The sequence below is a fragment of the Poecilia formosa genome, unplaced genomic scaffold (assembly GCF_000485575.1).
Source record: "Poecilia formosa unplaced genomic scaffold, Poecilia_formosa-5.1.2 Scaffold431, whole genome shotgun sequence".
Lineage (NCBI taxonomy): Eukaryota > Metazoa > Chordata > Actinopteri > Cyprinodontiformes > Poeciliidae > Poecilia > Poecilia formosa.
The window spans coordinates 242,979-258,285 of record NW_006800370.1 but is presented as its reverse complement, the minus strand read 5'-3'; the positions used below and the strand labels follow the sequence as shown (position 1 = coordinate 258,285).

The 15,307-nt window shown below is 38.4% G+C and overlaps 2 protein-coding genes across 7 annotated transcripts in view; one reads left to right on the top strand and one right to left on the bottom strand.

Annotated features, from left to right (window-relative positions):
* The window catches only part of LOC103155491 (protein FAM126B), a 47,670-nt gene extending 39,093 nt beyond the window's left edge, over nt 1-8,577 (bottom strand). For 2 of the 4 annotated variants that reach the window (XM_016663617.1, XM_007577197.2), the window contains exons 1-2: nt 8,406-8,576; nt 8,087-8,281 (exon numbers count right to left, since the gene is read on the bottom strand). The gene's annotated coding sequence lies outside the window, so the exon portion shown is untranslated. Of the gene's footprint in view, nt 1-8,086; nt 8,282-8,405 lie in introns of all 4 variants that reach the window. The other 2 variants (XM_016663615.1, XM_016663616.1) reach the window with 2 other exon arrangements.
* A 1,353-nt stretch (nt 8,578-9,930) lies between these two features.
* LOC103155490 (CASP8 and FADD-like apoptosis regulator) lies at nt 9,931-14,298 on the top strand. 3 transcript variants are annotated; one of them, XM_016663619.1, is made up of 8 exons: nt 9,931-10,190; nt 10,309-10,637; nt 10,710-10,815; nt 10,936-11,071; nt 12,305-12,393; nt 12,692-12,770; nt 13,413-13,884; nt 13,967-14,298. In XM_016663619.1, the coding sequence occupies exons 2-8, from the start codon at nt 10,342-10,344 to the stop codon at nt 14,094-14,096; spliced, it is 1,308 nt and encodes a 435-aa protein (XP_016519105.1). In that variant the 5' UTR covers nt 9,931-10,190; nt 10,309-10,341; the 3' UTR covers nt 14,097-14,298. The 3 variants fall into 3 exon arrangements, with proteins under 3 accessions (XP_016519105.1, XP_016519104.1, XP_007577257.1); XM_016663618.1 differs by having other exon boundaries at nt 9,932-10,190; nt 13,413-13,887; XM_007577195.2 differs by having other exon boundaries at nt 9,934-10,190; nt 12,305-12,354; nt 13,413-13,887.
* Nucleotides 14,299-15,307: the final 1,009 nt, after the last annotated feature.

The following is a 15,307-nucleotide window of genomic DNA, read 5'->3' as shown; positions in this document are numbered from 1 at the left end:
CCAATCCAGCCAGAGGACATTAAGCTCATTTTACTGAATATATGCATTAGAAAAATTTTACTAAGGTTATATGGAAACAAGCAACAGAGTGGGCTACAGTTGGCTCCAGTCATAGTGCTGGAATGAGGCAAAGAAATTACATTAGCAGGACAATGACAGAGTTCTCCAAGCAACCTTAGCCAAGCAAATGTGCATTAACCGCTGAGGTTTGGCCAGACAGTTTCTTCCTAATGAAATACCCAATCACTGCAGGCACTGAACCGCCAGACATCTAAAAATTATGGAATTATATAAACTACCTTTAACGTCCCGGGTTTTTCTTGTACATTAGACAGACTAGGTTGCAAACTCTTGCATGCATCGCTCCACTGAACAACTCCGCTTTCCTTCCCCTTTTTTGTCATCATATCACACACACAAAAAATAGTTGGCAATAACTCAAAGGCTCTCTGGAATCAACCCGGCTTTGGCAACGGCTCAACTTCAGAAGGAGAGCGAGTCGTGACCGGCAAACGGAGCAGGAAAGCAGAAAGCTGACCAACAGGAGGGTAAAGCCCAGCAGGAAGCAAAGACTGTGAGGATGAAGGTTCCTATAGGAACCTTAATGGACTCAGCATTCTGTCCTAAAGATACATACTGAACCCATGTTCCCCTCCACATACACACGGTGTCAGATATGGGGAGGAGATGGTGGAATGATCTTCCAGTTTTATCACTTAACATGCATTAAAGCCACCAGTAAAGTGTTCAGTTTTCCCTTCACACAAGGACCACAGATTGAGAAATGTTTTGGTGAAAGTTCCACCTGCAACTTTTCAATGGGAAGTAGAATTAGAGCTAAAACAAACAGTTTATTTTTCTATAAGCAGAAAAATAGCTTATCAAACGTGGCCAAGAGCAAAGAGAGTTTTCCTATGACTTAGGGGTGAATCATTTGCTCATTTTACACAATAATCACTTAGTTTCTGTTTTATCTGTTAGCAAATCATTCATACATGGCAAAGCAATTACATAAAGGGCTTTATGTAAGATAAATACGGAAGGAAATGAAAAACAAATTGGAAAGGACAAGAGAAATGTGCAGGTAACAGCAGTGAAGTTTATTTGAAGGCCTGAGGAGATGATAATATGGACATAATTATGACAAAGAGATCCAACTAAAGGTAAACAAACACTCTCAGAAGTATAGAGTGTTGCAAATAAAAATAATTTAAGAAACTAAATAACCCCATAAAGAGACAATTCATTAAAATATTTTTTAAATTTTATGTGTACACACACTACAAGATATAAATTTAATTCAAACATATTTAGAATTTCATTAAATCCATTGGGGACTAATACTATGAAATACCAAAATGGAGCATAAAGCTAAACCAAACAGATTAAGATTATGTTTAAAGACCCAATAAAATTTACCTTCTAGACATCAAGGCCTGGATTGTTATACATTTTTGGAGCTTATATAAAAGCTAAACTGCTGTCATTTTATTCAGGCGTAATAGTTCCTCTCACAACCTGCTTATTAATTTTGGTTGTCTCAAATAATTCATCCATCAACATGCAACAAATCTGGAATTTACAAGCTCAGCCATAAACAAATCAGCTCCATTTTTAAAAAAAAAAAAAAACCTTTCTTGCACATAAGGCAAACAGAAAAACCTGAGACAGTTTTATTCGAGGCTTGACTTGGAGCGAATAAACACCTTTATCTCATCTCGTTTTGACTAGATGAGACTAGACTTTATGCTTGTGACAGTCAAGCATCCCTTTCATGTCTTCAGCTTGTTCAAAATGCTGCTGCCCATCTTCACTGGTACGCAGACATAAACACATCTCTCCAATCTTCTCCTCCCTTCATTGGTTGCCTCTGCATCACGGAATGACTTTCAAATCCAAATGCTGGCTTATAAATACCCTAATAGCCAATGAGGAGATAGAGCTTTTTCTATTGTGCCTCCCGAATTTTGGAATACGTTGCCTTTAAATATTAGACAACATTCCTTGATGTTTTTTTTTTTTCATATAAAGCTATAAAATATCTGAACAAGTGTACATCAAGAGCACAGCTTCCTCTCTCTTAATAAAATTATTGTTAATTCAGACATCCTAGAGACCCTCACGGTATCACCTCAGGACAAGAAACATCACAACACTTTGCTGAAAAAAACTTGTTTAAATATTAAACCATTGTCACAGCAAGCATTTCATATGTAGTTTAAATGATTGAGCTAAAACTGTGTGTGTGTGTGTGTGAGGGAGGTCATGAATAGTGGAAAATGCCTCTCCGACAATTTACGCTGTTGTCCCTGAGCTGATTCCATGACGCCACTTTGCTTTTAGTGTGCACTCATCGATTGAGCTGCTGAGATTCCTCTGCTTGGTCCGAGTTTATCACCAAAGGGGAATAGCGACTGGTTTCAGAAGAAATACTTTCTTTACTGTAAGTATCTGCGCTTTGTGTATAAGAGAACACAAAAAAACAACAACAAATTAGAGCATAAATCTTTGGGCTCCATATATGTTCACATTGGTCAATGAGACCAAAGTTTGAAAAACGTCCAACCAAAGGGAAAAATATATATATATATATTATTTTACACAAAAGCAGTCACAAGAAATGCTTGGTAAAGGCATTATTTAGATTAATTCTTTAGCCATCAGCATGTTCACAAAGTGTTAAAGCATACGTCAACCAAGATCTTTATATTTTACATTAATTATCAATAATTTATCGAAGGGCTTAGCACGTGATGGAAATACCTGTTGAGAGTCATCTATTCACTGAGAACAGTCAGAGAAGTGGATTAAAGTTTAACCACTTGATCCAACAACACAGAGCTGCATGAATAATGGAGAGATGCAAACGCAGCACTGACCAAAAGGAACCAAGGCAGGTCAAAAGCCTGTAGCACAATCAAGCACTCGTCCTTCACACCAGAACAATAACAAAGATATTATAATACCAAAGGAGCATGGAATGTGACCCAGGGATCAAGATTGTTACCCTGCTTCTTACCCAATCTTTACTGCCATTGTATGTCCTCAGGGGAAAAGATTTTGCACCGACATACTTAAACTTTGTATATTTGTTTATTTAAGGATCCCCATTTGTCTCTACCTTACTAATCTGTCCTCCTATAGCAATTTAATTGTATTGGCAAGAAGGTAGAAGTTTCCCTTGACCAACAGCCTTGTGTCCACTACATTTTAAAGCCAAACTAAAAGTTGTTTAATCAATCATTTTTACTGCATTCAATTCAGAAAACAGCCCCAACACTAATAAAAATTTCTTCCTATAAACCATTTTTGATTGTATCTTATTAAATATAATCAAAACATACTTTTACAGTTCTTTCATTTAAAAAAAAGTGCATTCACAAACCTTCTTCCATTTCTGTGTTGGGGTCAGCAATCCTGGACATTTCTGTTTGTTGATACAACTTGGACATTATGTTACATTTTTCTGCAAAAATGTAAGAAATCACCAGAGCCACTGGGGTTGAACTTTCATTTGGACTCCAGGATGTTCAGTGCATGATTGACTGGACAGGTGGATTCTTGTGGAGTAAACTTTGTTCACACATGTTGAAATTTTGAAAAATAATAATAATAATAATAATAATAATAATAACATTTTCAGTGTTTTGTGTTCAATCTAAGGTGGACCTAAGTGTTAAAAAAGCTTTAAAAGCAGCCCTGAGTGGTCATCTCCATCATATAGCTGGACCTATCCTCAAAAACCACCTTCTTTCTTACTTCAAAGTAAAATTGAACATTGTGTGAGTACCTGACTTTTTCATATGGACAGTCTAGCACACCAAAGACAAACTAAAGAACCTGAAGGTTAAACAGTAACTTATAGTGGAAGTCCTTGCTGCAGGAGACAACACACATCCTGCTGTTCTTCCTCCTGTGAACTGCTGTTTGGCTCACAGAGCAGCATGTATATCAGAGACAGCCAACACACACTTCATATCTGGCAGTGCAATGAGTCAGCAGTGGCATTGCTCTCCCTGCATGCCAACTACACGTCCAGCTGACTGCAATACAACAAAAACTAAAATGGCCTTTAATGACTTGTGAGGAAATCTAGAAACCAACTTGGATGCTCAAAGGGAGTTCACTGAAGAAATAAAACAAAATGTATCTCCAAGCTGAAAGAAAACTGTGAGGTTTCTCACATGTTCAGCCTCATGGTGTGCAACAACATTGTAATTCGTCTTTTTTCCGTTCGAAGAAGAGGAAAGGCAGGGGGGGGGGGTTCATGTCTGCCTGTGTGACTCTGTGGGAGGGAGCACTGTACAGTGGAAAATAGTCCCCACTGCTAATCCATGCCAGGCTAATTACAGCTTTGATCCTCTGTGTGTGTGCATCACCAGTGGTGGGAGGGAGCTAACAAACTGTGAGGGTTCAATACAGCAACAGAGATGCTTTAGCTTAGACACACTTCGATATGCTCGCAACTGGTCCAGATAGACTACCTGCAAATAAACCTAGCTATTATTAATTACATCAAAATACATATAACTTTTGCCAGCAGAAAGTTCACTGGAGTCACTTATAAAGTGCACAGTCCCGTTGCTGCAGCTTCCGGTTGTATATTAAAGTCTTTGCCCTCATTAAACATGTTGGGTTGAACAGATTACAGCACTGAGCAGCACATGAAACTCAACTCCTGCAGACGGGGACACAGATTAAGTGGGTAAATGGAGTTTCTGTCTAAAATAGACCACAGCTCTGATGATAGCCCAGTCCCAAAACACATGGTAGCAGAGATGTAGCAAGGGAGGAGGAGGAGGAGGAGGAGGAAGAAGAAGGCGGCTGACGATGAGCAGCAGATGGCATGGAATTATCTAGATCTTCAGCTCTGCATCTTTTGCCTATTACATCACTATTGTAATGGCAGCTTATCAATGCAGAGCGTCATCATTTTAACTTATGTTTAATTAATTCACTGGTTCAGTAGCTTAAAAAAAAAAAAGGATAAATAATTAAATGTCTAAGGACGGCATTGCACCGAGACAACAATTTGACTAAAGTAAAACTAACCACCATCAGGAATGATGCATTTCTGTTGAGAGGAGAGTTGCTTGAAGGCCCCTTTCCATCCTAAACAGCTGGGTTCTGCCAGGTTGGGCAAACAGAGTCAATGTGCTTTAAAGCCGCTGCCAATTTAATACCCAAAGGATCCCATGGCAGTGCTGGGACATCTTTATTTACAGAGGCACCTCAGTGTCCAACAAGAGATTTCTTAGTTACACTATACATTAGCAGGGCACCAGAACAAAGACAGCGTTTAGCAAATATAGTCGCACCCTTCGGTTGTTGTTCATACAACTTTCTCTACCTGCAAATTCAGCTTCAGGTCTTCTGGGTAACATTTGGGCGGACATTTTCTCTCGCTCTTCTTCGCAAAATATCTCGGGCTCGGTCAGATGAAATGGAGAGCACCTATGAGTATCAATTTTTAAATCTTGCATCAAATTCCTCATTAGATTTAGGTCAGAACTTTGAATGGACCATTTTGACACATGAATATGCCTTCATTTAAAACCCATTCCATTGTAGTTCTGGGTGTGTGTTTAGAGTCCCTCTGGCTGGTCTACAAAATAAAATTCTTTCACTATACAAGTGGTTCCCAAACTTTTTCTCCTGGGCCCCCCCAGTGGTTTCCAAACATTTTCTGCCCCCCGCCTCCCTATGGCTTACAAATAGCTATATGGTTGAACAACGTTTGTGAGGGGGGGCGGAAGAGGATTCTTATAGACTCCCTGTCTCTAAGAATGAGGGGAAGGGGTGGGAAATCGACTTTTTTGGGGGACAAAATTAATGTACTAGCTGGACATAGACAACAACATCGGTAGCCTACAGGCTACTTGTTAACCTTAAGGTTCTGTATTGATATTAGCTAGCTAGTCATCTTTTAGCTAGCATTACCTGCATCCAAAAACTTTACTCAACTCAGTCTGTTAGTTTGGGGGAAAAACTGTGAAAAGTTCTTTGCGTTTTACTGGTTTGCTGCCATGATTATAACACACCTGTAGCTCTGCACAGCAGCAGCAGGTCTCCTTCGCTGCCGTACAAGTGTAAACCCAGGGCGAGCGTCATAGCACTCATGTTGCGTTTAGAGGCGGCTCGGAAAAACAGGTTACCAGATGTTAGCAACGGATTAAACAGTTTTAACTGCTGATAAAAGTGACAGAGGACACAGATATGGGAAGTGTGGAAGCCCCTACTGTATCAAATTGACAGAGGAATAACAGAGAGTTGGCCATTCTAAGGTAAAAACCGAGCGCATACAGCGTTCATGTTTTAGTTCTTTTTCATCCATCCAGACGGTTTCCCGCGCCCCCCCTGCAATGGCACGGCGCCCCCCCTAGGGAGCGTACCCCACAGTTTGGGAACCTTTGCACTATACAATCATATGAATACTTCTGTGCCTTTAGCGTTAACTGGGCTTGATATATAGAGTGTTTTGAAGGGTTCACTAAACAACACAGAGTGTTAGTGACGTTCCTAAAAGCTAATGCTTTACCAAGTATTTCATCTTCTGTTCTACAAAATAACAATACAGAAGCTTCTGAACCTGATTATCACTTGCTGGCGGAAACAGTAAGTGATATTACTGTTCCTTAGGAGCTTTTAATAGATTTCCAGCTCATTTGTTCCCTGATAGGGAAATTGTTACTTTGTGCCGGGGAACTGTTGCCATGAAGGAACATTATTTTAATGTAGGAACATTAAAATGATGCTCCTAGATATTTTCTAAATCCAAAAATACCAGTCAAAATTCAATATTTTCATCAATATGTTTTTAGTTCATTGACTTAGGAACTTTTTCTATATTTCAAAATTGGTGAAGTCATCCAAATGGAACAAAGTGTGGAAAAAAGAACATGATGGGTTACAGATGAACAAACAGATTAAATAGATAGATAGTGAGATAGATACTCTATCTGACCCAGGATGGATGATACACAAATGTATGGAAGGACAAATGGATGTCAGGAAGAATAGCTGAATGAATGATGAGTGGATGAATGGATAGATGAAAAAAAATAAAAGACAAGCAGACTGACGGGCACATGAACAAAGAGATAGATGTACTATAAGGCGATGAGACAGATATTTGGATGGATGGGTAGGTGGGTAGCCAGATCGATTGATGGACAGTCAGATGAATGGACAAACAGACAAACTGATCATTGGACATCCATATGGATGGATAACAACATAGATAAACAAATAAGATGATGGATGAATAATTTAAAAGGTTCATGGATGGTCAGATTGCTGTATGTAGCATTGAATAAATGGCAAACACATATATAGTTCGGTAAAGCAGACGGATGGATGGATGGCAATATATTTTTTAAAGTGAATAGAAACATGTTTCAACACTATTTTCTTGACCTACACATCCCTGGAAAACAGTCAGATACTACACTTTTCCGTACGTACGAATCCTAGTTCCTCAAGAGGAATGTTTCTGTCGCAAATTACAGAGTGCCATCGATAATAAAACAATGAAGCATGGTTCATGCTTCATTGTTTTAGCAGACCACTACACTGTTACAAAATGAGGAAGGGTACTAACCTTAAGCTACCATGGTCACAATGTTATGACTGCTCATTGTTCATTAGTGCACTGCTTCACTTAGCAGTAACTTTTTTAATGCAACCAACATAATAACACACTTACTGTAGCCATATCAGATATGAATGTTGCATAAAACTGGCGAAATAAGAGAAAATTTAAGCTTCCGCACCTATTTTTCAAAATAAGACACCCAGCTCTGCCGTCGGAGGAGTTCATCCTTCCCAAAAAAAACGACACAAGACATATATACACTCCAAACGTTCAAGATTAAATGTGTAGTAGTCAGAAATAAAACTATCAACACACTTTGGTGTTTGACCTAAAACACTGAAGCGAACTAACCAATAACACTGACGATTCAGAGGTACGCAGCTCCGTTAGCCAGTTAGTTTACTGTTAGCTAAGGTTTTATTTAAAACAAAAAGTGCCACGACAGCCTGAGCCTGAACACAAGAGTTAGCTGCCTTAGCTTGTCTCGCATACCGTTAGCATGCCTCTTCTTGTCAGCAGCTGGTGGACATCCTCGCTTTTCATCAGTCGTGACCAGGCCGAGGCTCGCTTAACTGAGGCTGACTGCTGGCAGCCAAGCTCCAACACCGGGAGCATCTGCTGTGTGTGTGTGCGGTCCCCAGCTACCCGTCCTGGCACAACCTGACGCTGAGGAAGTCTCCTGGTTGGCTGCGGGTTAACATCCACAAGAGTGCTGATGATGTTCCAAGTCACCAGCAGCCCCCCTGACTGACTGACTACCTGGACAATTCTCTGTTTTTTCCCCCCAGCTCGAGTGTAAATTAATACTCACTTGGACTGCAGAATGGCAAACGAGCCGTAAAACATTGATTGTATAACAGGGAGGCAGAAGATGTGTTTGCCCAGGGCGGTCACTCAGGTCGGGTACTTTTCCTTCCAATGATCCCTGTGTGTCTCCGAGCTTCAAATGATCTCTCCACACTGCAATGGTGCTGAAAGACAGTGCAACACGATTGGCCGGACCGAGCGGAACTCGGCGTTCTGCAGGGGGAGTAGCAGTGATGCATTCACGGACATAGGAAAACTCTAAATCGGGATTTCAAGTCTGAACTGATACAGTACAGTGCACAACAGGAAGAAATGCAATGATGTGCAAAAGTACCACTACTTTTCTTAAATGTATTTCTTGTTATATATTTAACATTTTTACACAAATTATTATGGGAAGCTTAGGATACCCAAGAGATTTCACTCAATATAGCTAATGGTACAGAAATGTTAATCCGTTTTTGACAGATGTGCCAAAACAATATCTAAAATAATTTCAGTGTGACAATTGAATTCATTATTCTGACTCAAGATTTTTGTCTGATTTAATCTCAGACCAGTGGCATTTTTAGATAAGGGTATCAAGGGCAGTTGCCCAGGACAGCATCAGCAAGGGGTGCTTGAGTGCCCAAGTAACAAAACAAAGAAAGGCTTTATTATCTCTAAGTTGCACTGTGAATTAGTTTAGTGTTGTATTTTTGCATCTATAGTATATGAGGAGTTGGCACTCCCTGTGTTGAGTAGCCACACATATTATGCCATATATGACTGGCCTGGATAGCATTACCCTGAGAGTCCAAAGTCAAGTGAGGCGTAACGGGACGTTTGAGAAAATTACATAATCACAGATCACAATTTCTGTTAAAATTTTGTATCATGAAAGCAATCATGGAAAGGAGGCGATGTAACAGAAACCAGCATGCCCCAGCTACCTATCCTGTTGCTTGTTGTGTGTGCTTATTGTTTATGTGAATATTTGGGTGGAGCAGGAAGGAGTTCTGCATCAGAGAATGCTGTGGGAATGCTACAGTAGACAGCTCAAGATAAAGTGCCCTCATGCGTAGTTTGTAGAACCTGTGGTCTGAGTTTTAAACATTAGATTGGCGATACTTTGTGGAACAGAAGGAAGTGTCTGCAGGTTTTATGACAAATGGGGATGACTTGATCCTGGAGACTGTGATACCAGCTGACAACTAGCATAATGTTAGGGACAACATGTCTAAGGTCATCTTCATCCTCCAATAATGAATATTTGTGGACTCTTAAATATTACTGAGCTCACTTTTATGGCATCATGCAATTTAACTTCCAATTTTAAAAACTGTTGATAAAGTATAAAGACAACAAACTAACATAACTTATATTAGTTTGGGGGGGTGGCTCTTGCCAGAACACCGCTGTGTCAGGCGAGTAATCTACTTTCAACTGTACATATTAAAAATTATCATGTGACAAATTAAAACAATTATGAATGTTGAAGTCCTTTTGAAGTATCGAAGTTTTGCTTCTGCTTTATAAAGAAATCGGAAGTTTGCATTGTTGGTCTCGACTATGGCTCTGTACCGGAAATCAGCTGTTCCTTCACTTTCGCTTTACAGGATAAGAATCCCCCTCGTCGGCCATGAAAGTCGAGGTTTCTTTTAAAATTTTTTTGCAATCTTAGCTTTTCCGAAACGGGTTTTCTGTGTCTATACACCACGTAGTCTCCTTCCGTCTCTGGGTATTTCCCCAAAGGCGTCGTCACTTGTAGATTGCCGTTTCCATTGAAGCCATTTTACAAAGCTATAAGGTAGGTCGCGTTGTATAAATACTTTAGAGACAACAACAACAGCCGCGAAGCTCAATTCCACGTTAACTATTGCCATTTTGGGTTAATGCTTTTCTTTCCTTTCCCTTTCTTTTCTTAGTCGTCGTGAAGTCACTTCTATCAACAAAACAACATGTCTCCGTTTGAAGAATATGACCATAGGATCAACGCTATCGCGGAGGATCTGACAACTGGGGACCGTAGAAAGGCAATTTACCTTTGTGGGAGCTTGGTTACGGACAGCAGCGTGACTTGCGTTAGGGAGACTTTAAGAGTCAAAGTAAACTTTCACCCAGACCCTCCCCTGTTTCTAATGTGCATCCTCAGGCAGCTAGGACGTTACGACATTCTAAAAAGAGTCTACAAAGTGGATAGAAACGAGATAGAAAAGAAGATTCAGACGTATAAACAAGTTCTCCCAAGATTCAGGTAATATACTTTGTTTACCTTCCGTTTCAATAGTTGACCTTTCATTTACTAACGCATTTTGTCTTTGTGCAGAGTACTGATGGTTACGATAAGTGACAATCTCCAAACGGAGGATGTGGAGCAAATCAAATTTTTATTAGGCAGGACTTTATCCCTTGAAAAAAAAGAAAATGTCAAGGTAAACCCTTATATACTTTTACTTTCAGGCTGAGAGTGTGTATGGGTTTCTGTGACTATGTGCTTTGGCAACGGGAGGGTTTCACTTTGAATGAAAAATCTTACAGATGATCTGTTACAGACCTTCTTGGAAGTGATGATTGAACTGGAGAAGCTGGATTTAGTGTCACCCGAAACAGTAGAGCTTGTCGAGGACTGTTTGCGAAATATTGGCAGGCTTGATCTGGCCAGAACAGTGGCTGCTTACAAGATGTCAGGTGAGAATATTAATTGAAGAAGTTAGTATTTAAATGCTTCAAATGACTCATGAGATGATTATGAAAAGAGAACTGAAAATGAACATTTTTTTTTCTAAGCTGACTGAAATGGTTCATTAGGCATGCAATGAAGCTGAAGATTTTTGCACTGGTTTTGATAGAACGGTACAGCACAGTGTATTGTGTGCATTGATGCACAGTTGCAGATTTGTCAAGACGCGCATACTGACCCCTGTCCACCACTAAAAAAAGTAATTGTGGCCACATGACCATTACATTTGGACCATATGGACTGTGATACAATAAGGTGACCTGGTCTGTTGAACCTTTACCATTACGGGTGGGTGTGTGCGTTACTTATTTGGGGAACATTTGACATCAGGATGCACTATTACAAAAATGCAAGCCCAACATTTGCTTAGGTTGTTTTAGGTTGATATTTGTTGGGAAACCACAGGTCCCATTCGAAGAGGATCTTACTTGCAAACGTATCACATCCCTCTGCATTGTTTAAAACTAGATTCACCCTGTCATGGTTTTACTTAGCGGCTCTTTCAGCAGGACAATGTGTCCGGCTAACAAAGGAGAAATGGTTCAGGGTTGGTTAAGAGTAGCACAATGACAGGTATGATCCATGTAGGCCCCAAGTCACAATTTAAAGAACTCAAATTATCTGGTGTTAACATCACAGTACACTTTTGAAGTAAAAGAGGGTCCAAAACACTACAAATATGTCTATACTTGATGTATGTTGGTTAGCTGATACAATTTCTCATTGACATTTAAAAAGATTTGTATAAAAATCTGTCTGATGCCGAACACTGTTGAGCAGGATGTCATACAATGATCCTGAATGCAACTGGATAACCAAACTCAATGAAAAATCTGTTAAACCAAAAGATTTAGTGTCTTGTGCAGTGATTGATTGCAAACCATATCAAGACTGAACAAACGTTTATATATAAAGATTATTAAAAATCTAAAAGAAAAAAAAATCATTTTAAAAAAGTCTGAGGAAACCGTAGAGGACTTTTGGTCAAGATCACTTTAAACAAATTACAGAAAGTATTTGTCTAGTTTAGATCGAAGCACAAGAAACAAGTGCTGAGTCAAGACAGCCCTGGCACGCTGGTTAGATAATAAAAATATATGAACATTATATGCTACTCTTGTTAAGCTTTTAGCTAATAGGAATGGACAGTAATTGTCTCTCATCTTCTGTTCATTTTACAGGTGCAACATCTGAACACTCTTTGCCTCCACAACACAGTGGTCAAGCTGCTGTGAGTAAAATATTGAAAAAAGGTCACAATTTATATAAGGTATAAAATGGTATCGTGTGTTGTATTTGACATCACACCTTACTGTTATTTATTTTACAACTCATCTTGCCTTTTCATCTGATTAACATTAAATACGATTTTCATCAAATTTGTATTTGTTAGAAAAAAAGGTGTTTGGCAATTAAAATTGTGTTTTGCATAGTTTAAATAAATAATTAGAACTCCCAAATTGACGTTTTTACCCACAGTAAATGGCCCTAAATCTGCGCCTTTATTACTGTGATGGGTTTGTAATGATGCATTAATGACACGTGTATGCTTTGTTTTTACATTTTAGAGTCAACCTGACCAGTACAACTTAAGGGCCGATCAAAGAGGAGTTTGTGTTATTATTGACTGCGTAGGTAATGATGGAGGTGAGTTACAAACATTTATTTAAGAAGAGGTACCAACACAACAACAAAACTTTGATTTCCATCCAAAATATTCAGTAAAATGTGGAAGCATCGTAAGTGCAAAGCGCCTCATTGTTGTTTTTATTCCTCTTCGTCATCATATTGTAACTGAGATGCTTTGTATTGCTGTTAGTTTTTCAGAGCTACTTTTCAAAGTTTTTCGAAGCAGGCCCTCCCCACACTCAGGTCAAGGTTAACATGTGGGAAAACAAAATTATTAAGAAATAATTTCATCTAAAAGTTGCAGGAGTCTGTCTGGCCCTTGAAGACTCCAGTTTGAGACCACGGCTTTAAATACTGTAAATCTAAAAAAAAAAAAAAAAGTTAAATTTATGAACTTTTTAAGTTGACCAGATGTATATAAAACTTCTCATTTTTAATCCTTCACATTCTGTTTCCATGAATTATAAGTATGATATGTATGGAAATGCCCCTCATGTCCACTGTTGGGTAAGGTGGATGATCAGTGATATTATGTTAAAGGTCTTTACCATAGGCGGCAACACATTTACTCACATCTATATAAAGTGATATACAAAATGATTGTTTACTGTCCGATCACAATGTCTTTTTTATAATCTCATGTCATCTTTTCTTCCTCAGGAATGTTAGAAAACACGTTTAAGGCTCTCCACTTCAACGTTCTCTACCACACCATGCTGGGTGCTGATGAGATTTTTGAAACTCTTAAAGAAGTCTCCAAACACAGACAGAGCTGCAAAGAGGATGCTTTTGTCTGCTGCATCATTAGCCGCAGCTTCGATGACAATATCCTGGGCACGGACTCGCATGGTAGAGGTCTTTCTGCCAAAAACATCAGAGATCTCTTCTTAGGTGACAGTTGTCCTGTGATGGTCGGCAAGCCGAAACTTTTCTTCATCCAGAGCTACGTGGTTCCCGAGTCTGAGCATTTGGAGCAAGACGGCTGCGATGGCTTAGCCATGAGAGAAAACCCCCCCACAGAAGCAGACGTACTCTGGAGTCACTGCTGGACAGATGAAAGCCAGCTGCTACAAGAGCAGCATCACTCTGTTTACCTAAAAGCACTGACTGATGCCTTAAGCAAAGCCAAGAGGAGGTAATATTCCCAATAAATGTCATCTATGCTCAACATCGTGTTCTGCTCATCTAAACTGCTTCTGTCATTGTCTTCACAGGAAAACTGATCTGCTTGATGTTCAAATGAAGGTGAATGGAGCCATTTATGACCATAACCAAAAACATCCTGAAGCAAATTACCGTTGTGATGTAAAACACACTCTGAGAAAAAATCTTTATCTAGAATAGAAAAGTGACAGAAACATTATGACTTTTACTAAGCAGCTAGAACTGTGGCGCTGGACTCACTACATGCCTCATGAAGAACATGTTCTCTGTGTGTATACTGACCTCTAGTGGTTAAAATGAAAGAAGACACCATAGAGGCGTAATAATGGATTTATTAAATGTTTATTTATTTCAGTAATTTAATTCTAAAAGTTAAAAATCATATATTATTGAGATTCATTGCAAACATGATGATATATTTCCAAAATTTAAATCTGTTAGTTTTGATATTTGTGGCTTACAGCAAATGAATTCCTAAAATTCAGTGTCTTAGAAAATGATAAGAACAATAACAAATACAAATGTTTAATACAGAAATTAAATTAGGGGTTTTTATGAGCTGTAAGTTATAATTATAAAAATTTGTGACAACAAAATGTCACTTTTTCAATTGAATGATTACCACTTTTTAATGAAATTTCTATAACAAACTGTATTCTTGTTTATGTGCTGCAATATTTAAGTATGTTTTCTCACACACAAACTATATATATATTACATGATAAATATAACATATATGTTCATATTCATATAGTCTGAAAACTCATTTTATTGATTAACATTAGAAAAGCTGAAAATTTGCAATAACTTGGCGTCTTTTGAAATATTTGACCTGCAGATCAGTTCTCTTTTCAATTATTTTCAACTCTACGCACAGACATATACAACCATTGAACATGACCTCTGCTGTGGTGACTTTACATGACGTTCACTGCGACTCTCTTTTAATTTTTAGACATTCTTTGTAAATGAAGGACTCTGGGCATTTTCTCATTCATTTTTTTTATTTATTTATTAAACTGAAAAATTGTTATTTTTTTAATCAGCAAGCAAAAAATGTCATTAAAATTTAATTTTACATCAACTCTTAGTTGGCAGCTAATGGCAAAAAAAATAAAATAAAATAAAAATCAGACTTCAAAATAAAGAAGTAAAAAATAGATTGTACACTATGCTACCTTCATGCCCTGTAGGGTTTGAATCATTTCAGGTTTGTGCTTTGCTAGTCTTCATAAAATCTTAAGTCTAATTTATATATTTATGTTGTTGTCAGGCATGTGTTGCCCATTTTATGCCTGTGTTGCTCATTTTACAAAGCCTTTTATGTTTTTATTCACTTTATATGAAAAACTCTAACTAAAATGAATTTTTTTTAACTATCAGCTAATAGA